This window comes from Scleropages formosus, chromosome 22, assembly GCF_900964775.1.
Source record: "Scleropages formosus chromosome 22, fSclFor1.1, whole genome shotgun sequence".
Lineage (NCBI taxonomy): Eukaryota > Metazoa > Chordata > Actinopteri > Osteoglossiformes > Osteoglossidae > Scleropages > Scleropages formosus.
Window position 1 is genome coordinate 1,548,002 of NC_041827.1, and position 23,435 is coordinate 1,571,436.

At 40.6% G+C, this 23,435-nt stretch overlaps 1 protein-coding gene across 3 annotated transcripts; it reads left to right on the top strand.

The window, feature by feature from the left end:
* Positions 1 to 1,574: 1,574 nt before the first annotated feature.
* Positions 1,575 to 23,390, top strand: LOC108918466 (NACHT, LRR and PYD domains-containing protein 12-like). 3 transcript variants are annotated; one of them, XM_018725736.1, is made up of 13 exons: positions 1,575 to 1,924; positions 5,395 to 5,660; positions 6,136 to 6,190; positions 7,098 to 7,161; positions 8,307 to 8,444; positions 8,971 to 9,018; positions 10,147 to 11,926; positions 12,343 to 12,516; positions 17,170 to 17,340; positions 18,239 to 18,412; positions 19,610 to 19,783; positions 20,384 to 20,430; positions 22,109 to 23,390. In XM_018725736.1, the coding sequence occupies exons 2-13, from the start codon at positions 5,467 to 5,469 to the stop codon at positions 22,645 to 22,647; spliced, it is 3,558 nt and encodes a 1,185-aa protein (XP_018581252.1). In that variant the 5' UTR covers positions 1,575 to 1,924; positions 5,395 to 5,466; the 3' UTR covers positions 22,648 to 23,390. The 3 variants fall into 3 exon arrangements, with proteins under 3 accessions (XP_018581252.1, XP_018581253.1, XP_018581254.1); XM_018725737.1 differs by having other exon boundaries at positions 5,407 to 5,660; XM_018725738.1 differs by lacking the exon at positions 8,307 to 8,444.
* The last annotated feature ends 45 nt before the right edge of the window (positions 23,391 to 23,435 follow it).

Sequence of the window (23,435 nt, forward strand, 5' to 3'; positions counted from 1 at the left end):
TGGTCTAACAGTTATGCATATTAAAACTGAGGCACTTTTTTTAAATATAAAAAAATTATCGTAATAGGTTCCGGTCTTTTGTTAACTTCTCTTCCATCCATTTCTTGTCTACTTCTTGAAGAGCTACATAATCCTATAAATTTAGTGATACATTTTAGTATCCATTTTGTAGTTTTCAGTGAAATTACTCATTTCCATTAAAACACTGATTATTACATGGTGGTATTTAAAAAAAAAAAAAAAAAAAAATCTAACAAGTGACAAAAATGGTACTAATAGTCTGAACATGTAGTTTGACCTTTTCAGAGACTTTTTGCACTTATGCTTTTCTCCAAAGTGACTTACAATGTTAAGCTACTTAATTACCTATTTATACAGCTGGGATCATTTTTACTGGAGCAATTTTAGAGTTAGTACCTTGCTCAAGTACTACAGCTAAAGGTAAGACTTCAGTCTGCAACTGTTAAGTGAAAAGGCAGCAGCTCCAACCAGAGACCCATCAAATTTGCTTTTGTTTTAATCTATTATGCACAACTCCTCTTGTGGAAAACTGGTCAAGCTGACCATATGATCTGACTAAACAATCCAATAATAATGCACTTGAAATAATGGCTTGGTAGGTAAGACTGACATGAATTAACTTGCTGTGCAGAAATATGGTAAGAAGGGGCTGATTTACCATTACTGAGGCTGCTAGCTGTCCATAGAAGTACAAATTGCTTTTAGTTATAAGGAGTAGATATACTGTTTTACATGCACCACACTTGATCTAATTGTTTAAAATTAGGTGCCATTCAACTGGTCTAAAAAGATGTGGTCAACTCTGTTGCACACTGTCCTGTTGGTCTGCTCTGACAAACACACCATTATACGCCTATTACAGTTCAATCTGTTACCCATTGCCATGGTGCAGTGTACCCCAGACCCCACCTCAAGCCACTGGCAGCTGGCCACCGTGGTCCTAGGCATTTTCCCTCCCTAAACGCTCTATACGCTAGTGGGGACAAGTCACCAACGGGCACATGCTCACTCACACACAGTTTCATGCCAGATCTTTTCAAAAGGTATCTTGCCCAACTGATTAGTAGGAGGAAGAGTAGGAAGGTAAGGTGCCAAAGGCATTCACTCAGGATGAAGTGGGTAACTTGGATGAATGGAGAAAGTTACATAAACCTCAAATACACCTTTTCTTTAGAAATTAGTTTTACCTCAACCAGTACAACATATTTGAAAAATTTCAGCCAGTCTTCTGATGTCATTGAAAATGAACTTTTGACTCAATGTACAGTATATATGTATGCACATGTGATTTTGAATACCTCAGAGGTCCAAAAATATGTTTCAGATTAGTAATTTTTACTGTTTAGTTTGGTCAGACACACAGGGCAGTAGGTTAGACACAAGGTGCACCTGTGACTCTTGCCTGGGCACAGAAACAAAAGAGTAAAACTTAGTGAAAACCAGTGAAAGTATCACACGTGTGCAGGTAAGTCACCACACTGCAACATTGCTGGCATGTTTGGGCCATTCTTGTACTTACCTGTTTAACTGCTAACTTCACTGGAATCGTTTCGTCACTGTCAGTGTGTGAAAAGAGTGGTGTATAACTATAAAAAAAGAATTGAATTGACACGCACGGGTACGGTATTTTTCTGGAACTTCAGGGTGTGTGAGCTCCTCGTTTCGCCCTGAAGCTGAACTCGCCAAACCGGCTGCGCGTGGATGTGGGCTCGAGACGGCGTTTTCACTCCTCCGTGAAGCGCCACACGGAATCGGCAGACACTGAGAACGGACACCTGAGCGAACCCCAGGGAGGCACATTTTGAATATATTGTATGATAACCTTCTCACACTGCTCAAGAGACAAACTGGGAGTGAAGTCGGAGCCTCGTTTGAATTGCGCAGAACAAAAGTACTTTCTCGGGTAAGAACAGCGCCTAGGAGGAGGCGCGTTTCGAGGAAATGCTTCACGTAAATTTTACAGCGTATCTAAAGTTTTCTGAGAACTGAAATCGTTCCACATATTTAAAGGAAGGAAGGAAGAGGCATACGGCGCATGCGTCTGACAGTTGAGGGTCGTGAGCTCCGTGTGTACGGTGATTCTAGAAAGTACGGAGACTCGCTGATCACACTGTGCCCCACAAATGAAAGCAGGTTTTTAGGAATGTCTCGTAAATGTATTACAAAATGTAATTATGTCCTAGGTTACATTTATTTATTTAGCAGACGCTTTTCTCCAAAGCAACTTCCAGTGAATTCTATGTAGTGTTATCAGCCCACACACCTAACCAAGCCAAGGTAACTTACACTGCTAGATACACTACTTAATGGGTCACTCATCCATACGTCAGCGGAACACACTCCCTGTGTCACTCACACTACGGGTGAACCTGAACACTGTGTCTTTGGAGTGTGGGAAGAAATGGGACAGCTGGTAGTGTGGTTACTGTAGTGGTGAGAACTACTGCCTTTAGACCCAAAGGTTGCAGGTTTGAGCCTTACCTCTGGCTGTAGTACCCTTGAGCAAGGTACTTATCCTGAATTGCTCCAGTAAAATTACCAAGCTGTGTAAATGGGTCAATGATTGTAACCTCAACACTGTAAGCTGCTTTGGAGAAAAGCATCAGCTAAATGAACTAATGTAAATGCATGCAGACAGTTGTCTGTAACTGAATATTTAAAAAAAAAAAAAAAAAAAAAAAACAGGAACCAGCAAAAGATGTCCGGAAAGTTCTTTTTCCTTTTTATTCTGATGTATGAGAAAGGAGTACCAAGATATATATAATAATAGTGTCTGCTAACATAGAGTATTCTACACAGGTACAAACTCTTCAGTTGTCACTTGCGTGTAAACATGTACCAGCTGAAGGGTAATTTAACAGTCTCTCCGAAGAATCTCCTCCTTTTGGACCTGCACGTGCCGTCTGTTAGTCTTGTCGGCCCACAGGTGTTTCCCCACCTTCCAGCTCCTGTGTACATTACATTTACTTTACATTACATTTCACTTTTACACTTATTTATTTAGCAGACACTTTTCTCCAAAACAACATATATCTCAAGAGAAAATACAATGAGTGCATTACATAAACAGAAGAGAGACTTGGATGCAGACGTGATTTGGGAGTACGGTTATTACTACCTATCATTCTCAGTGTTTACAAATACAGTAAAGACCCTGTTCACACTGCTGAGAGCCATCCTTCAGAAGTGTGGATCACTGCATTATTTAAAACTACTTAAAACTATTTAAAAAAATACAACAACTGAAATCTCCTGTTTTCGTAAGTATTCATACTATTTCGTCTGTGCTTTGTAGGATCACCTTTAACAGAGATTACCATGGCTCGTCTGCTAGGGAATGCTTTGACCAGCTTTGCAAACCTGAATTTGGGCAGTTTCTCCCATTGTTCCTTGCAGATCCTCTCAAGCTCTGTCAAGTTGGTTATAATAAAGTGGGAAATATGGGTCTGAATACTTTCAAAGGGCACTGTTTGTTGGGAAAAATTAAAATATCACAAGTTTTGCCAAAATGTTTGGAGTTACAAATGGTAAACAAAATTTGTTTCATATAAAGTGACACTGATGCAGCTCAATTTAAAGTAGCCACACCACAATTAAGTACTGTAGTGATGGACATTGATAGGGAGGAAGAAGACACAAATTAGGGAGCCATGATGGGCAGTTTATTAAAATATGACACAGCAAGAGGATGCAACTAGGGAGGACAAATTAAATTGTTGCCTTTCCAGTATGAGGATTATGATGTTCCAAAAAACTTTCATGTCAGCTTTGTTGAGGTATGAAAATTTTGACAAAAGAACTGTCATGGTGAGTTTGCTTCGTAAAAACTTCTGGTGAAACAGGAATCGTTGATCATTCATGACCAAGTACGTCTCGTAAAATAAAAAATAAAAATTTGTTTAAAATTAGTCTCTGTGGACTGTTCTCCCAAAATACATTAAAAGACAAACCATGGCAGCAAGACACATTCTTAAAATCACAGCATTGATGATTTACATTTACAACTCCAATTCCAAAAAAGTTGGGAAGAGTATAGAAAATGCTAATAAAAACAAAAAGGAGTGATTTGTAAATTTTCTTTGACTTGTATTAAATATTTTTTGGAACATGTTGCAGGCATCAATTTCAGAATAAACATATATCTTCAAAAAACAATGCAGCTGATTAGGTAAAAGATTAAATATCTTGTCTTTATACTGTTTTTGTTTGAATACAAGTCAAAGTAAATTTACAAACTTCCCAACTTTTTTGGAATTGGGGTTGTATATTTGTTGATTCAGCAAACGAGTTTCTCCAAAGCAACATAAATCTCAGAGAAAAATGCAAGTGCAAATAAACTGATACATTCATATGACAGTTTGATGAACTATTACGGTAACGGCTTTCTTCTCGCTTAGCACAAGGTACCACATTCCTGTAATAGAGCTAGTGCCCTCAAGGCAGCCTCAGTAGCTCCAGACAGGTGCTCATCCCAGAACGAATTAATGTGCAAACTAATCAATTAAACTGTTTACAGTTCAGTTCTGGCAGCTACTCCTACAGTATCGATTTCACTTTAAATGGAACTGACTGAGCTGTTAAGGCATCGGTTCAAGTCAGAGTCACTCTGTGTCGACTTTGCATGCTTTCCTCATCTCTACACGGGTTTCCTTCCAGTGTTCTGGTTTCCTCCCACAGTCCAAAGACATTATGTTCCTGTTTATTGGTGACACAAAATTGCTCAAAGTGTGTGACCAGGTGAGAAAATGTGTGTGCATGTGACTACCCTGCGATGGACTGGTGTCCCATCCAGGGTGTACCCCCTTGGCCTTGCACCCAGTGATTCCAGAATAGGCTGTGGCCCCCTACTACTCTGACCAGGACAAGCAGTTAGTGAAGATGGATAGATGGAGGGATGGAGGGATGGAGGGATGGATGGATGTAAATGAGTTAAACTTAATTAACTAGATTATTAAACTGACTGGGGTTTTAAGTCTTCTGGACACTGGCCGCGGAAGCCTACGTATTTTGATACAGATTATTAAACTTTAGCTGATACCAGGTGCAGCTAGTCAACACTTTGCAGCTAATATTAAATCATGTTCTTGTAACAGACTCACAAATTAAAAAGTAGGAATCCAAGAAAATACATATACCTTATGTTCATGTACTGTAAATGCATTTTTATGTGTAAACTACTTTTATATGTAAATGTGGTTAAGTGTATTATTTGGTTACTTATTTTAATTTTATAAGGTTATGTACAGATTTAAAAATAATCTTTTACTACATATATCTGCTGCAGAATTTTTTGTTTGGTATGTTATGGCATGAAGTTAACTGCCAGTTAGTTTGGTTACATAATTCCTTAAAAAGAGTGAATGTCTTGTCAAGATCTCCTTATAGGTCTACTGTCCAGAAGAGGCCTAGACAGATCCACATGGTCAGCCCCATTTAAGTTTCCTGATGAGTCTGCGTGGGGAACATGAAGAAGGCAGCGCTTTCTCAGCCATGTGTCTTTATGGGGAACTAGAGGAAAGCGACAGTAACTCTGAAGCCGGTGCCTATTGCTCTGCTGAGGATGACAGTGGAGACTCTGAAACAAGTGTCTATTGTGATGCTGAGGAAGGGAGTGATTCTGATAAGGTGCACCATGAGAGGTGAGAAAGTAGATCCATGGTTGTCTCTGTTTTGTGTTTCAATTGAGATCCAGGTGGTAAAGTTCTGGAAGTAGTCTGACAAATACAACATTGCCCTGTATACCAATACAACACTAAATTTTAAAATATGTTTCTAATTGCAAATTTGGTTACATGCTTGTACTGACTTTAATGAATTAAACTCCATTAGGCTTTGTCAAAGAGGAATTCAAGTTCATGTCTGTACTTCTAAAAAGAATCTCTTTAGACATTTTTTCATTGTAATTTTGTGTATATTTTTGTAATTTTTCTAATGTATTTATATACGAACATATTCCATAAATATATTACTATATTAATTCAATATAATGCATTTTTCATAGTTGGATTTGTGTATTTCTTTATATAATGCTGCAGAAAGATGTAGAGGTTGCTGTAAAGCTGTAATGTTAATAAAGCTTTAAGATGAACATCTAACTATATATCCTATCTACAGGACTCAGCAGAGAACAGATCTCAAGAGTTTGCTCGAAATGGGAGGTCAGTTGAAGGTGAGCTTTCTCATAGTACCTCTTTCCTTCAGTCCAATATACAGTATGAATCCAGTGGCAATACGTTAAATAATTACTCCCTATATTTAATACTATTCACACAGTGAACATTTGGTTTATGGACTGAATGAAATACAGAGTTTAATGAAAACGTATCAGAATTAGTGGTTTCCAGAATGTCTGTCCATCCATTTTCCATCCCGCTCGTCCTAATAGGGTCACAATGGCAGCAGGGAGAGCAGAGAGGCCCAACCGCCCCTGTCCCCCGCAACTTCCTCCACCTCAACCTGGGGGATCCCCAGCCGTTCCCAGGCCAACTGTGCGATATAATCCCTCCAGCGGGTCCTGGGCCGACCTTGGGGCCTCATCCCAGTTGGCCGTGCCCGGTATACCTCCAAAGGGAGGCGCCCAGGGGGCATCCTTATCAGATGCCTGAACCACCTCAACTGGCTCCTCTCAATGTGGAGGAGTAGCGGCTTTACTCTGAGTTCCTCCCGGATGTCCAAACTCCTCACCGTATCACGGAGAGTGAGTCCCAACACCCTGCAGAGAAAAGTCATTTCAGTCGCTTGTATCTGAAATCTTATTCTTTCAGTCAATACCCAAAGTTCATGATCATAGGTGAGGGTAGGGAGGTAGATCAACCGGTAAATGGAGAGCTTCACCTTATGGCTCAGTTCCCCCTTCACCACTACAGTCCAATACAACGACCGTATTGCTGCTGCCGCTGTTCCCAGTCTGCGGCCGATCTCATGCTCCCTTCTCCTCCCACCCGTGAACAAGACCCCAAGATACTTCAACTCCTCCACCTGGGGCAAATTCTCTCCCCTTACCTGGTTTCCAGAATGTGTACTGGCAATATAGATGCATTTGTGAGGTATTAATTTTGTTGCTATTGTGTCTATAGTCTTCTACAGTGACTGGAGAGCCATTATTGTGTTCCCCCATTGCACATGGAATGCAGAATAATGGTAAGATTATGTTGTCTGGTTAGATTATGATGCTACCTACTCTTTGCAGAAAAATTGTTTTCTTTTCCCCTTAGCATGAGCTCCTGTTTATTTAAATATATTGTAATTTTATGGTGTTTTTTTTATTTTTTTATTAAATAAAAAGTAAAGCTGTGTTAGGTTTTTGTAATAACTATGTGTCATGATGCTTACTTCCATAATTGTAAGAGTATAAAGATAATAAGGAGCACATTTTGGCATTGGCATACTTCATGGCAACATATTAAAGTTAAGGTGGTAACATCACTGTCATACAAGATTCATATTAACTCAGTAAATTTTCCCAAAATATAAGTCAAAAGTAAGAGCAACGTTCTTGAATTTATATTACACTGTTAATTACAGGGGGACGCGGTGGCACAGTGGGTTGGACCGGGTCCTGCTCTCCTGTGGGTCTGGGGTTCAAGTCCCGCTTGGGGTGCCTTGCGACGGACTGGCGTCCCGTCCTGGGTGTGTCCCTTCCCCCTCTGGCCTTACGCCCTGTGTTGCCGGGTAGGCTCCGGTTCCCCATGACCCTGTATGGGACAAGCGGTTCTGAAAATGTGTGTGTGTTAACTACAGTCATGTGTTTCAGTTGTAGAATATGCATGAACTGAAATCAAACCGCTAAACTTGTTTCTATTATTTAGTTGGCCCGTAGTGAAGGACTAGTATGGAGGAACACATCTGTGCACAGCAAATTAATTATTTTAGATTTAGGTGAGTGCACTAAGCGTGTAAACTGATAAGCACTGATGCGATATCTCTCTCCAGACTTCCTGTTTACTCCATAAATTTACACTACATAATGTCATAAACAGCTTTTAATTTCCTATCAATTCAACACGCTACTACCTGTGTAATGTTATTTTTAAAGTTATATGTTTCAAAAATTTCTACTTTCTAGCAATTCTATATGCAAGTTGCCATGGAATGTATGCTGGTGTCAATGGTAACATCAGACCAACTGACTTTACTTCAAGAATTACATGTCTGCATTGATGTCTCTCTGTCTCTGCATCTCTCGCTACTGAAATGCAGTTTAGTTTTTGCTAAATTGTAAGTCACTTTATAGAATAGGTGTAAATCTATAGGTATTTAACCACTCCTCTTACTTTTTGCTTCAGCGCAGGGTAACATATCAATGCCTGTTAACCTCCCATCATCCATCGTGGCTCAGAATGGAGGAAATGTTGCAGTGTCCCATATGGTTGGCTGCAATGTTGGAGGATCGGTAAACATCAGCATAAGCATATCCCCTAATGGTAAAAGCTACAAGAATTTGTCAGTGATATTTTTGGTGTTGGAGAGACCTATCAGGCTGTGTGATAAATGTAGCTTCATTATTATGCTCCCATAATAATATACTGGAATCTAATTATTTCAGCACCACTAATAAAAATACTCATTGAGCTTTTATGTGCACTTTATGAAATATGCTTTCAATGGCATTATTCAGATGCAAATAGTAGCTGAATAGGAATGTTGCTAAAATAACCTTGGGTAGAGAAGCTACATTTATTGTTGCTAGACGGCTAAGATGAATTTCTTTGTCTGAACACTTTATTGTTCATCATTAAATATCATCATTGCACAATTTTAATAAAACAATGTGGCATAAATACTGTTGCGTTTGTTGTAGTCAAAGTTTCTGGGCTTTTCCCAGGACTTTGAGACTGTATTGTATTCAAGAATGTAAAACCCCAATAACTTTCAGGCTCAGAAGTTTTCTTTTTTTAATTTCTAAATGCTTTTTGTTGTTATTCTTTACTTTGGTTCTTTTTCTTTCAGTATCTAACACAGCAAAGACCTGGGATACACTTGGAGCCAAAGACCCAGGTGAGCTAAGCATTTTTTAAAAAAACAGAGGCTTGAATAGTTTAATAAAAATCAAACCCACAACTGCTTTAAATCCAGTCCCAAGTTTTTAAATTTAGAAATGAAACTCTGACATAAATATTACATAAATTACAGATGTTTATAGGGCTCTTAACTAGGAAACCTAGTTATCATACAGCAATAACATATCATACAGCAACAGGCTATTATTAGTTGTAAACTGGTTTAGAAGTCTTGTTTAATCTAGAATATCCAGGACGGGTGGAAAGCCACTGGCACTTGGACCCCCAGAGATTTTTTCTGCCTAATTTTCAGTTGGGAGTTTTTTTTTTCCTTTCCTCCGTAGCCAGTAGGCATACTTATAACGTTGATAAATGCAATGATAATGTATTACACTAGTCTGTAGTCAGCTGTCTTTATTTCATTGCCTTATGCCTGTGTTCAAGCGCTCTGTGTCACTGTGTGAGAAGAGCGCTCTATAAAAATAAATTCCATTGAATTAAATTAAAAGCAAAACAATGTAACTTATGTATAGCCAAATTTTTTTTTGTTGATTTTTATCATGTTGAGCAATTAATTAAATTATGTGGATGGTTAGAAAAATAAACCATCACATTTTTAAAAATAATTTCTTTTAACTTCCAATCGTAATACATATTTTGTAAAATAATTGTGATGTTAAAAAAATGTTTTAGTTCAGCAGGATTGACACATATTGGCATAATTATAATTGAAGTTATGTAGAAATGCAACAAGACATGACAACAATCAATTTCTCCTATATGTTTTAGTATTTTAAAGAGGAACTATACATTTTTACAACATGTAGTAGCAGGAAGACATTTGGCATACTTCTCTTCTTGCATTTAATTAATTCATTTACACTATAATTGCTAGCTGGATGTCACATCCATTGAAAATGCATGATTTCCAGTGGCTTATTATGGAATAGGTGCATTTAGAATCCATTTATACTTTAAAATATATTAAACGTGTTTGGATTAGCTGATATACAAAATTTTCAGATGTGTACTTTGCAATGCACACTGCAAGAGATTATTGGCTATTGGGAAATCTGTAATGCTTTGAAACTCTGTATTCATATTAACAATTCTCTTATTCTTCTAGATCAATGTCTTCATAAGGTGCAAGAGAAACTGAAATTACGTTTAAGATCAAAATTTGGGAATATCTCTGAAGGCATAGCACAGTCAGGAAAACAAAGACTTTTGTACAGTATTTACACAGAGCTCTTCATCACAGAAGGTGGAAGTGAAGGAGTCAATAATGAACACGAAGTTAGACAAATGGAGGCAACATCCAGGACACAAAGATCACATGACATACAAATGAATTGCAATGACATATTTAAGCCTTTACTTGGAGAAGAAAAACTCATTAGAACTGTTCTGACAAAGGGGATTGCTGGCATTGGAAAAACAGTTTCTGTGCAGAAGTTCATTCTTGACTGGGCAGAAGGGAAAGCAAATACCGATGTTCATTTAGTAATTACTCTTTCGTTCCGTGATATCAACCGGAAGGAATACAAAGAATATAGTCTTTTGGAACTTATTCATCACTATTTCCCGGAAGTAAAGGAGATTAAAAGTGACCTTGACAAGTTAAAAGTTGTGTTTATATTTGATGGCCTGGATGAATGTCGGCTTACTTTAGATTTCCTGAACAGAGAAGAGTGGTTTGATGTAGAAGAGTCAACATCACTCGACGTTATACTGGTCAACCTTATCAATGGGAATCTCCTTCCTTCTGCACTCATATGGATAACCTCCCGACCAGCAGCTGCGAGTCAGATTCCAGATGAGTGTGTCCATCGGGTGACAGAGATACGAGGCTTCAATGACTCACAGAAGGAAGAATACTTCAAGAAGAGATTTGGAGATCAGGATCTAGCTACCAGAATCATTTCGCTTATGAAAAAGTCAAGGAGCCTCTACATCATGTGTCACATACCAGTCTTCTGTTGGATCTCAGCTACTGTCCTTAAGAAATCTTTGGAAAGTCAAGAAGGCAGTCAAGCAATTCCTACAACTCTGACACAAATGTATACACAGTTTCTGCTTATTCAAACAAAGAGAAAGAACAAAAAGTATCATGGAACCAGTGAAAGAAACCAAAATAAGATGTCCCAATCTGACAGAGATATCATTCTTAAACTGGGAAATTTGGCATTTCAACAACTGGAAAAAGGGAATTTAATATTTTATGAAGAAGATTTGAATGAGTGTGGCATTCATGTGAGTGACACTTCAGTGTGCTCTGTGGTGTGTACAGAGATCTTTAAAGAGGAGGATGTCATGTTAGAAGAGAAGGTTTACAGCTTTGTCCATTTGACTGTTCAGGAGTTTCTTGCTGCTCTGCATGTCTTTCACGTATACAAAAACAGCAAGACAAATCTGCTTGACACTAAACTAGACACTACATTAACAATGTTTGAATTGCACAAGAGTGCTGTGAGCAAAGCTTTGCAAAACAAGAATGGACACTTTGATATATTTCTTCGCTTTCTTCTTGGTATTTCCCTGAACTCCAATCAGAAACTCCTACAAAACATTCTGGAACAAACAGACAGTAGTTCAGATAATACTGATGAAACAATCAAATATATTAAGAAAAGGATTAGTTCCAGTATTTCTCCAGAGAAATCCATCAATCTGTTCCACTGTCTTAATGAACTAAATGATAGCTCTCTCATGCAAGAAATCCAAAATTACCTCAGCTCAGGAAGACTTTCAGAAGAGACACTGTCACCTACACAATGGTCAGCTTTGGTGTTTGTGCTGCTAACATCAGAAGAAGTGCTGGATGTCTTTGACCTGAAGAAATACATCAGATCAGAAGAAGCACTGCTGAAATTGCTGCCAGTGATCAAGCTCTCTAAAACTGCTATGTAAATATTCCAGTATGGCTTCTTTAAAACTAGAGTTTAGAATGATCAGCATATTCCACCAGCAACAAGACAATGGGACTGTCCTGTTAAACCTGACATTTCATAACTGGATAGATAGACATGGACAGGTGTGGAAATGAGATCGATCTAAGGGTTTATTTTTCAATAGTTATACACACACACACACACTGTCTGAAACCACTTGTTCTAAAGCGGGGTCGCGGCAAACCTGAGCCTAACCTGGCAACACCCCAAGGCACCCGAAGCGGGACTCAAACCCCACACCTGCCAAAAAGCAAGACCCAGCCAAGCCCACTGCACCACTGCACCCCCAACAGTGAAAGAATAAAGGGTTAATTTTTAAACTTCAATGGTAATGGGTGGGTATTTTGTTTTTAAACACGTCTTTTTTTTAGGTTGGACCAGTGTGAACTCACAGGGCAGTGTTGTGAAGATCTCGCTTCAACTCTTAGCTCAAACTTCTCAAATCTCAAAGAGCTAGACCTCAGTAACAATGATCTGGAGGATTCGGGAGTGAAACTGCTGTCTGTAGGACTTCAGAACCCACACTGTAAATTGGAAACTCTGAGGTCAGTACTTTGTCCAGTACTTTGTTGTTTTTTTATGTGTGCCAGACATTGCATAGCAGTGCTCTGCCAAAGGATGTCAGTTTCATTGTGCATGAACTTCACATCTTTGGTAGCTAGCAAACTATTCCCAAGCATGGCAAAAAGTTCTGCTGACTTTCTAATCCTATCATCAGTTTCAGCATTAACGTGGCAATATCACATAAACACCTTAGACAGACAGCATTTATGTAGCATAAATAAAGTACCAATGTAGTGTGTTCTGAAGGAGATGCCAGTTGCAATCTAATTTTGATGTGATGTATGAGCCTCTTCCGTGCTATCCATCAGTTAAGACAGAAGTGAGCATATGAGGTATAAGAAGCTCATAGAATGTGATTAACCAGCTGAGGTCCTTTACTTGTTTGGAATGTAATTAGCCTTAGTGAAAATATTTTGTTTGTACACCTGGTTCATTTGATTCAATTTTAACTACTCTACTCATGTCTGGTCTCATCTAATCCCCTGTCATATGATCTTGGATATCTGTGATGAAAAGTTTGTAAAAATAAATAAAAAAAAAAAAAACATGTTGAAGAAACTCCTTCACTATACTACATATCAGGTGGCTTACTACAGGTGTTTCTGTGCAACCAGATTTTGAAAATAACTCACAAAAATATGTTTTGATCAGATTAATTAGGAGGTTAGCTGCCCCTGTGTAGAACATATGATTTATTATTTCTTATTCAGTGTTACACATTTGAGGTGAACCTTCATTCCACCTCTGTAAGATGTGTGCTTAATTATTGTATCAATATTATTATTACATAAAAACAAACAAATGCTCATGACAAGAGCAGATTTTCAGGTGCTGCATAAGATCTTTATGACACTTAATGAGTCATAAAGCTTAAAAACTGCTTTGCTTGCTGATTGAGTTTGTACTTATGGTGATTTGTTGTCCCTTCCTGGATCGGGGCCTTGGCATGGCGGAAGGGCTTGCATGATCTAGGGATCTCCAGAGCTATGTTGTCGGGAGCATTATGCTCCTGGTAGGGTCTCCCAAGGCGAATAGGTCTGGAGTGAAGATCCAGACTAACACAATCCAAAAACCTCCATGGAAAAAGTAAACAAGAGAACGTTTACCCTGCCCTGAATAGGGTCACCAGGACCTACCCCTGGAGCCATGCCTGGGGGTAGTGTTCCTAGGCGAGCGCCTGGTAGCCAGGCAGCCCATGTAGCCCGGCCGGGTTCAGCCCGAAAAGGCATCGTCGGGGGGCCATGTGGGCCCACCACCTGAATGGGGGTTGGGTGCAATGTATACTTGGCGGCGGCGGCAGCGGGGTGGCACATGGCATCGCAGCCCCTCGGAACAAAAACTGGCTTTTGGCACATGGAATGTCACCTCACTTGGGGGGGAGAGAGCCGGAACTGATGCAGGAGGTTGAGAAATACCAACTAGATATGTTGGCTCTGGAACCAAACTCCTCGATAGGGGGTGGTCCCTCTCCTACTCAGGAGTTGCACGAGGTGAGAGGTGTCGGGCGGGTGTGGGGATACTCACAAGCCCCCGGCTGGCTGCCATACAGTTGGAGTTTGCCCCGGTGGATGAGAGGGTTGCCTCAATACTACTTAGGGTCGCAGAGAGGAAAACTTTGACTGTTGTGTGTGCTTATGAACCAAACAGCAGTTCAGAGAATTCGGCCTTCTTGGAGAAGGTGGGAGGGGTTCTGGACAGACTCCATAGTTCTGCTGGGGGACTTCAATGCTCACATTGGCAATGACTGGGAAATCTGGCGGGGGGTGATTGGGAAGAACGGCTTGCCCAATCTGAACCCGAATGGTGAAATGTTATTGGACTTCTGTGCTAGCCATGGTTTGTCCATAACAAACACCATGGCTAGCACAGAAGAATGCTCATAAGTGTATTTGGTACCAGAGCTCCTTGGGCCAAAGGTCAATAATCGACTTTGTAGTCGTTTCTTCTGACTTGAGGCCACATGTTCTGGACACTCGGGTGAAGAGAGGTGCTGAGCTGTCAACTGATCACCATCTGGTGGTGAGTTGGATCAGATGGCGGGGAAAACTGATGGACAGACCCAGTAGGCCCAAGCGTTTAATGAGGGTGTGCTGGAAACGACTGTCAGAAGACCTTGTCCGGAATGATTTTAACTCACACCTCCGGGAGAGCTTCTCCCATGTCCCGGAGGAGGTAGGGGACATAGAGTCTGAATGGACCCTGTTCAAAACCTCCATTATGGAAGCAGCCAGACACAGCTGTGGCCAAAAGCTTGTTGGTGCCAGCCAGGGAGGCAACCCTAGAACCCACTGGTGGACACTGGTGGTGAGAGAAGCCGTCAAGCTGTAGAAGGAGGCCTTTATGGCCCGGTTGGCTCTGGGGACTCCTGACTCAACAGACAGGTACCAGCAGGTGAAAAAGGCAGCAGCGGCTGCGGTTGCAGAAGCAAAATCCCGGGCATGGGAGGAGTTTGGAGAGGCCGTGGAAAACGACTATCGGTCAGCTTCAAAGAGGTTCTGGAGAACCATCCGGCAGCTCAGAAGGGGTTGGAGGAGTTTCGCTCAGGCTGTGTTTAGCAGGAGTGGAGAAACTCTGACCTCTGATGAGGACATTGTCGGGAGGTGGAAGGAGCACTTTGAAGAACTCTTAAACCCGAGTGATATGCCTCTCTTACAGGGGTCAGGGCCAGAGGCTTTCGGGCTGTCAGAGTCCCTGATGGAAGTCACTGAGGTAGTTTGTAAGCTCCACAGTGGCAAAGCACTGGGGTGGAAAAGATCCACCTGGAAATGCTTAAGGTCCTGGATGTTGCAGGGCTGTCATGGTTGACACGCCTCTATGTTGCATGAACCTCGGGGACAGAAAGGGGACTGGAGAGTGTGTGCCAACTATCGGGGCATCACACTTCTCAGCCTCCCTGGGAAAGTCTATGCCGGGGTGCTGGAGAGGAAGCTCCAGCCAATAGTTGAATCTCAGATTGAAGAGGAACAATGCGGATTCCGCCCTGGCCGTGGAACAGAGGACCAGCTTTTTACCCTCTCACGGATAACTGAAGGGGCATGGGAATTTGCTAATCCGGTCTACATGTGTTTTGTGGACTTGGAGAAGGCCTATGACCGTGTTCCCTGGGAAATTCTGTGGGAGGTGCTTTGGGAGTATGGGGTACCGGGGCCACAATTGCGGGCCATTCGGTCCTTGTACATACGGAGCGAAAGCTGCATCCGCATACTTGGCATTAAGTCAAGCCTGTTCAGTGTGGGTGTTGGACTCTGCTAAGGTTGTGCCTTGTCTCCACTCCTGTTTGTGGTTTTCATGGACAGGATATCAAGGCGCAGTCGAGGTCAGGAGGGCATTCTGTGTGGGAGTCGGAAGGTGATGTCTCTGCTGTTTGCGGTTGTCCTTTTAGCACTATCACATGGTTGCCTCCAGCATGCACTGGAATGGTTTGCAGCCGAGTGTGAAGCGGTAGGGATGAGGATCAGCACCTCAAAGTCTGAGTCCATGGTTCTCTCACGGAAAAGGATGGTATGCCCTCTTCAGGTAAGGGGAGAGTTTTTGCCCCAGGTGGAGGAGTTCAAGTATCTTGGGGTTTTGTTCATGAATGAGGGAAGAAGGGAGCATGAAATCGGCCACAGACTGGAAACAGCGGCAGGAGTAATACGGTCGCTGTACCGGACTGTAGTGGTGAAGGAGGAGCTGAGCCATAAGGTGAAGCTTTCCATTTACCAGTCGATCTACGTCCCTACCCTCACCTGTGGTCATCAACTCTGGGTAATGACAGAAAGAATAAGATCGCGGATACAAGCAGCCGAAATGAGTTTTCTCCGCAGGGTGTTGGGACTCACTCTCCGTGACAGGGTGAGGAGCTCGGACATCCGGGAGGAAGTCAAAGTAGAGCCGCTACTCCTCCACATTGAGAGGAGCCAGTTGAGGTGATTCGGGCATCTGATAAGGATGCCCTCTGGGCGCCTCCCATTGGAGGTATACCAGGCACGGCCAAGTGGGACGAGGTCCCGAGGTTGCCCCAGGACCCGCTGGAGGGATTATATCGCACAGTTGGCCTGGGAACGGCTGGGGATCCCCCAGGCTGAGCTGGAGGAAGTTGCGGGGAACAGGGGCGGCTGGGCCTCTCTGCTCTCCCTGCTGCCACCACGACCCTTTTAGGACAAGTGGGGACAGAAGATGAGATGAGATGAGTAATTTGTTGTGCAGTGCCTTTCAGTTCATGTTGGCTCTTTGTGAGAACATACAGAATGCTTCCAGAATGTTCTGTCTTCACTTGTGCCCCTAGTATTGAGAGGGCTGTGTCGATTACCACAGTGATAAGGTTCATCCCTTTGGTTGCTGGTCGCCCATCTTTTCCTAGAATTTTCTAATTATCATGGTCTTAAAGAGAGAATCCAGTCTTCTTGTGATGTGTCCAACTTGTGATTACTGCCTTCTCATCGTTTGAGCTTCATCCAAATAATTTTTCCATCCACATATTTATTTCTTGCAGTAGGTTCTGCTTTCTGTTCAGTTTTCCTACTCAAGATGAGTGTATCGCCATGTGATTGATTCCTGTTATAGTTCCAGAAGGAGATGTGGGACTTTTTATTTAGTGACAGCTTGGAAAAATGTCTTTGTTTCATCTTCATTATTTTGATCATTATCATCAGGCTGGAGCAGTGTAAGCTCACAGAGAAATGCTGTGAAGCATTGGCCTTGGCTCTCAGCTCAGACTCAAACTTGAGAGAAGTGGACCTGAGTGACAATGAGTTGCATGATTTAGGAATGAAGTTGCTCTCCAGTGGGCTGGGGAATCCACACTGTAAAGTGGAGACACTGAGGTTAGTATGTAAAAAACTTCATGGTTGCTAGAATACAGGTATTATGCATTTCTCCTTTAGTAGCATTTTATACAATTTCTAAATTGTGCACTGAGGTTGCACCATATTACTGTACATGTATGTTACATTCATTCATTTAACTGATGTTTTTCTCCAAAGTGACTTAAAGTTAATTACAAATTTACACACCAGGGTAATTTTACTGGGGCACTTTAGGATACATACTTTGCTCAAGGGTGCTTGGCTGGAGGTGGGATTCACACCTGCAACCTTGGGGTTGAAAGGCAGCCATTCTATTCAGTATACCAGCTGCCCCCATAAAGACCAGCAATATAAATGCACAGAAGCTGGATGAGTTTCAGATGAATTCATAGGCAAGTATGAGCTACTTTGGCTTGAAAACATCATGTGAGTCCATTATTTTAACATTTTACTTCTTTAGTTGTTGACAGTGCACAAAAAAGCATTTAAAACCGAGTTCATATTTTTAGAAGGACCTGATACTGCTTAAGTCTTTTCACAAAACACAAAAAAACCTTACAGTCATGTGCACAGTTCAGTTATCTTCATTATGCAGTTACTCACAGTGGATATGGATCTGCCCTCATCTTTGTTTGGATTTTGCATATTCATTTGAATAATTTTTAACCTCCCCCCCAAAAAAAAAGAAATTGAAAAGTCCTTGTAAAATTTTTGTAAAAGGAGAATGAAGGAATAACTGGACTTTTCAGAGGCTGATAAGAGGTGAACAGTATGGCTCCTAGTAGCACTTTTGGGCCTCTGGAATTTTCCCTGAACAAGGTGCTCCAGGTTAATTTTGTCTTTATAAGTTTTTTGGGCTAGGTTCCCCACTCACATTTTTCAGTAAGAAGGTGTGTGTGTGTCTTTTTTTTTTTAGGCTTCATTTGTGTAAACTCACAGAAGAATGCTGTGAAGCTTTGGCCTCAGTTCTCAGCTCAAAGTCTTCCCAGCTGAGAAAGCTGGACCTGAGTAACAATGATCTGCAGGATTCAGGAGTGAAGCTGCTCTCTGCTGGACTGGCAAATCCACACTGTAAACTGGAGATGCTGAGGTCTGCTTTTTGGGGAATCCCTTAATGAGATCTCAGTAGTAACTTTGTACAATTCGTTATTTATTGCACAGTGGTCACATTAATGAATGAGCGGCATTCTAAGTATCTGAACTGGACATTGTGTTTAAACTTCCTATGCATGCCCTATTCAAAATACTTTTTTGCCTTCTTGAAGCACAAGTGCTTTGGTTTGTGTTTCCTCATAGACATTGATACTGCTGTTAATGTAGATTTATGTCATTTTTTGACAGTTAAATACTGATTTGTGACAGTTGCTGTTGAAGGCCCCCCATGTCCTACTGAAGGGACTGTTATGACACTGCTTTATATTCATTTTTCTATTTAATACATTTTTGCCCTTCAAATTTTCATTATACTTATATTTTTGCCTTAGGCAGACACTTCCCATCCCAGTGATGTACTCTGGTGTATAGGTGAGGATCTATAGATAAGGATGTAGGGAGTTTTGTATTGTAAGTCAATTTAGATAAAGGTGTCCGCTAAATTGTACACAGTAATCATTGTGGATTACTTTGAAAATAATTGTTTGCTAAATGAATAGATGTAAACAAAAGTTTTTTCTTTTTTATTAACAGTAATGGGTCACAGCAACAGTGACATAGAAACACACCAAGAAATTGCAAATACATCCAAAACAAATGGACAAATTCTGTTTCACAGGTGTGATCATCAAGTTACTGTCAAAGACATTCCAGATACTCCAGAATTCCTTTGAATCGTTATACACATTTAATGGGGTTTTTTTCACTTTAGAAACCCACATATTTACAGAGAGAACTTCACATATAGACCATAGCATTAAAATACATTTCTTTTGCAGGTATGTAATCAGCCTATGCTCTGTACCTTCGTAACAAAAAAGAATTTGGGTTTTAGTTTAAGAAGAAAATAGGGGAGGAAACGCAAACTTTTTGTTAAAGGTCCTTTGAGCACCTAAGTGAACCTTGTTGCAGTAAGTCTCTTATTGCATTCCTAAAATGCTCAGAATGGCTTTACATGTAAAACACAGCTGAGATCCTTTGAAGACACATTGGAGAAGGTACATTCTGTGATTGAGCTTGAAGCTTTGTTTCTGGATGCACAGGGAGGTTCAAGCAGGGAGGACTTCAGACTCATGTGCCTTCTGAATGAAAGGCAGGCAGTGCTCTGATGTTTAGCTTTTCTATTTCCATGTAGGATGTCTGGCTGTCAAATCACAGAAGATGGCTGTGCCTGTTTAGCTTCAGCTCTTCATTCAAACCCCTCGCATCTGAGAGAGCTTGACCTGAGCTACAATCATGCAGGAGTTTTGGGAGTTCAGCTGCTTTCTGCAGGATTAGAGAATCCAAACCACAGACTGCAGAAACTAAAGTAGGTTCACACTAAGTGTTTATGTCATGTTCACAAATCCTGTGATATTTCTCAAAGAAAATGGCTATCAGTTGTGAACAACTAAATGAAATGTACTTATTTTATTGTGATGTTTACAGAAATTTCATTTTTACATGACTTTACATAATTACATAACTATGTCAATTTGAGTTTACACTTGCGCTTACATGTATTGAATTGGCAGATGTTTTTCTCCAAAGCAACATACAATTTAGAATAAATAAAAATTCATTTTACAGCAAAGAGATGTTGTAGACCCAGACGTGATTCTCAAAGCACTGTCAATTTGTTCAGTGCCACTGTTTTTACCAGCACACACTACATGAATTGCTGCCTATAGAACTGACAGCAATTACAAAGGTAATTGACAAACAATGTAATGCAAAGCTTGTGGTGTAGTTCAGAGGTCCAGAAGAGATACTCTTTAAGACACTTCTTGGATATTTTTATAGGGATTCAGTAGTTCTGAGGGACAGAGGAAGCTCATTCCACCTTACTGGCAGTTACAGTTCTCTTTTCTCTAACTTTTTATCTGCAATGTATTGACCTGTTGTCACTATCCTTATGCTTCTCCCACAGTGTGGACCATGGTGGAGAATGCAGGATCAAACCAGGGCTACTGAAATGTAAGTTTTGTACTTAACATCCTTTCCCATTAAATCACTTCTGCTGAGACAGATGTGGAAAATGTGTTACCATTAAAGAAAAAAATTATTTTAAGGCTTTAAAATAAACACAATAAAGGCATTTTTTTTACAGATTCTGTACAAAGAAACTTTTTGCAAGAAGTGATGTGAAATAACCAAAAAGTGCATCTTTGCAGTCATTTAGTCTCGACTAGTCATGTCTAGTCAGTGGATAGTCTTCTGTATAGTGCAGTTTGTTTTCTGAGAGGATAACAGTATGTGGTTGTCATATTTTTCCTCTCTAAGCAAGCTTTGCATCTTTTACTTGTGCACAATTTTGCTTTATGCTTTCGAGTCCTGCTTGGGGTGCCTCGTGACGGACTGGCGTCCTATCCTGGGTGTGCCCCCTCCCCTCCAGCCTTGCGCCCTGTGTTGCCGGGTTAGACTCCAGCTCCCCGTGACCCCACATGGGACAAGCGGTTTCAGACAATGCGTGTGTGTGTGTGTGCTTTTGTATATACAGTCTGCAGGTGTCTGTTTTTCTTTGCCATAAAGTTATACCCTGACGTGTGCCCATTTAACTTAAAAGATTCAACTTTGAGAAATTTCATTTAATACCCATAATTACAAGGCATCTCTTAGTTATTACGATGGCCAAAGTTACATTTTGTATACCTCCTAAGAACTAAGCGGCATGTCTACATTTATTCATTTAGCAGACACTTTTCTCCCAAGCGACTTACAGTGACTATTATGTAGCATTTGTCCAAGGTGACTTGCAGTGCTAGATACACTACATTAAACTACCTGCAGTTATTCACCCATCTATGAGTGATTAAGAGGCACTTATCTAAGGTGATACACATGATTTTGGACTGTTGAAGGAAACTGTAGTGCCCAGAGAAAACCCACAGGCAGATCATGCGAGGTTCACACAGACTGGGCAGAAATCAAATCCACATTGAATCAAAGAGCCTAGCGTGTGAAACACCAGCTCTACCCATTGCACCACCGCCGTTCAGACCAGAGACCACATTTTGGTTTTCAGTTTCAGTTTTAGTTAGGCTCATGCTTCATTTGGTTGTCGACCTCCATTGGCTCTTGTTTGCTAGTTTCACCTCTTACAATAATGGTGTTATAATATGTAAACATGGCCCCTGTTTGGATATCCAGACTTCATTTGTATTGTTTCATTGACTTTTGTCTTTACTGTTTTTTTACTACTTTTTTTGCATTGAAGGTTGAATGAATACATGAACATTAAGTATAATATGTATGTATAATTTGCTTGTGTTTACATGTACGGGGCATAACAACAATGAAAGTGCTAAAGGAACCCAGGTCCACAGCCAAACAGTATTACAGAGTAATAAATGAAAGGAAATTATGTAACAATGACTGATGAGATCTATTGAAGTAACTTTGTCCATTTAAATGGAATTTGGTGATATTTCATCATAAATGGGTGAGTTTGGGGCTCCAGAACTCAGTTTATAAGAACTGACCTTCTGAAGGGTTTTTCAGAAGCACTACCTTTGTAAGGTGGGGGAAGACTATTAATATATGGATGAGTCTGTATGTGCTGTTTACATCTGAAGTTTTGTCAGTCTGTTTACTGTCAATGTGTGCTTACTCACTGTGATCTGTTTGCTTAAGTTGTATTATTTCTTGTCTACAGATGCCTGCCAGGTCACACTGGACCCCAACACTGCCCACAGAAACATTTTTTTCTCCAACAGGAACAGAAAGGTGACCAATGGGGAAGAAGAGTACCCATATCCTGATCATCCAGAGAGATTTGATTACTGGCACCAAGTTCTCTGCAAAGAGGGTCTGTCTGGTCGCTGCTACTGGGAGGTTGAGTGGAAAAGTCAAGGGTCAGGTGCTGAAGTAGGAATGACTTATAAAGGACTTAGCAGAAAAGGAGATGATTTTGACTGTGGGCTTGGAACCAATGAGAAGTCATGGAGCCTGTACTGGACAACTAAGAGTTATTGTGCTTTCCATGACAGAAAGAAAAAAAACAATTCCACTTCCTCTTCTGTCTCCCTGAGGGTGGGGGTGTATCTGGACTGGATGGCTGGCACCCTGTCCTTCTACAGCATCACCCATGATGAGATGATCCTTGTGTACAGGTTCCTCTCCAGATTCAAAGAGCCCCTCTATCCAGGGTTTTCGCTTGAAAGAGGCTCATCGGTGTCCATAAGGGAGCTGTAATTGCTTTCACTTTCTTAATAGAACACATTAAATAAAACAAGAAATCCTTTGATCATTCAGCTGAATTACATAGGACTTACAACAGTTAGTTTAGAAAACCTTTTCTGAATTCAGTGAAGTACAAACTACAATTAAGGATTTTTACTCTGACATATAGGAAAAATGTATAACTTGCTTAAGATTAATGTGTATCAGTCTTTGGATGATTCTTGATTTTACTGTATTTCACAAAACCTGTTACCACATAAAACATGGTGAACACTTTGCATACAAGGTATCAAATTTTCTTGTCATGTTCTGGAAATACTTCTCAGTTATTACAAAACGGTTATAAGGGTCATCAGAGTTCAGAAAGCACTGTCTTGGATGGTTTGATTTACTGTCCATGTTCTTTTTAAAACTTCAGTAAGAACTACAAGCTGTTCCCCATCTTAAGGTTTACATTCAACTAGCCCATAATTAAATAAAACATGAACAGTCATGTAATATTTGCCAGATAATGCTCAAAATTTGATTAACCCCACAATATTTTGGTCAGTTGGGAACATTCTGTACTTCAGGTTTGGAAAAATCATTCTAGAACTAGCATTTTGTCCATCAAGTTATTAAAATGCAAAGATGGTGTAAATCCAAAACTCCATCGGGCTGCAGAGCAAAGATGACGTAAATCTAAAACTCTATTGGACCTGGATGCCTACCAGTTACTCTTAGCTGCTTTTCACTCTACTGCCTCTTCAGCTAAAACCTCCTTCCTCCACAAAAAAATACAGTCTGCATCTAAAAAGCAG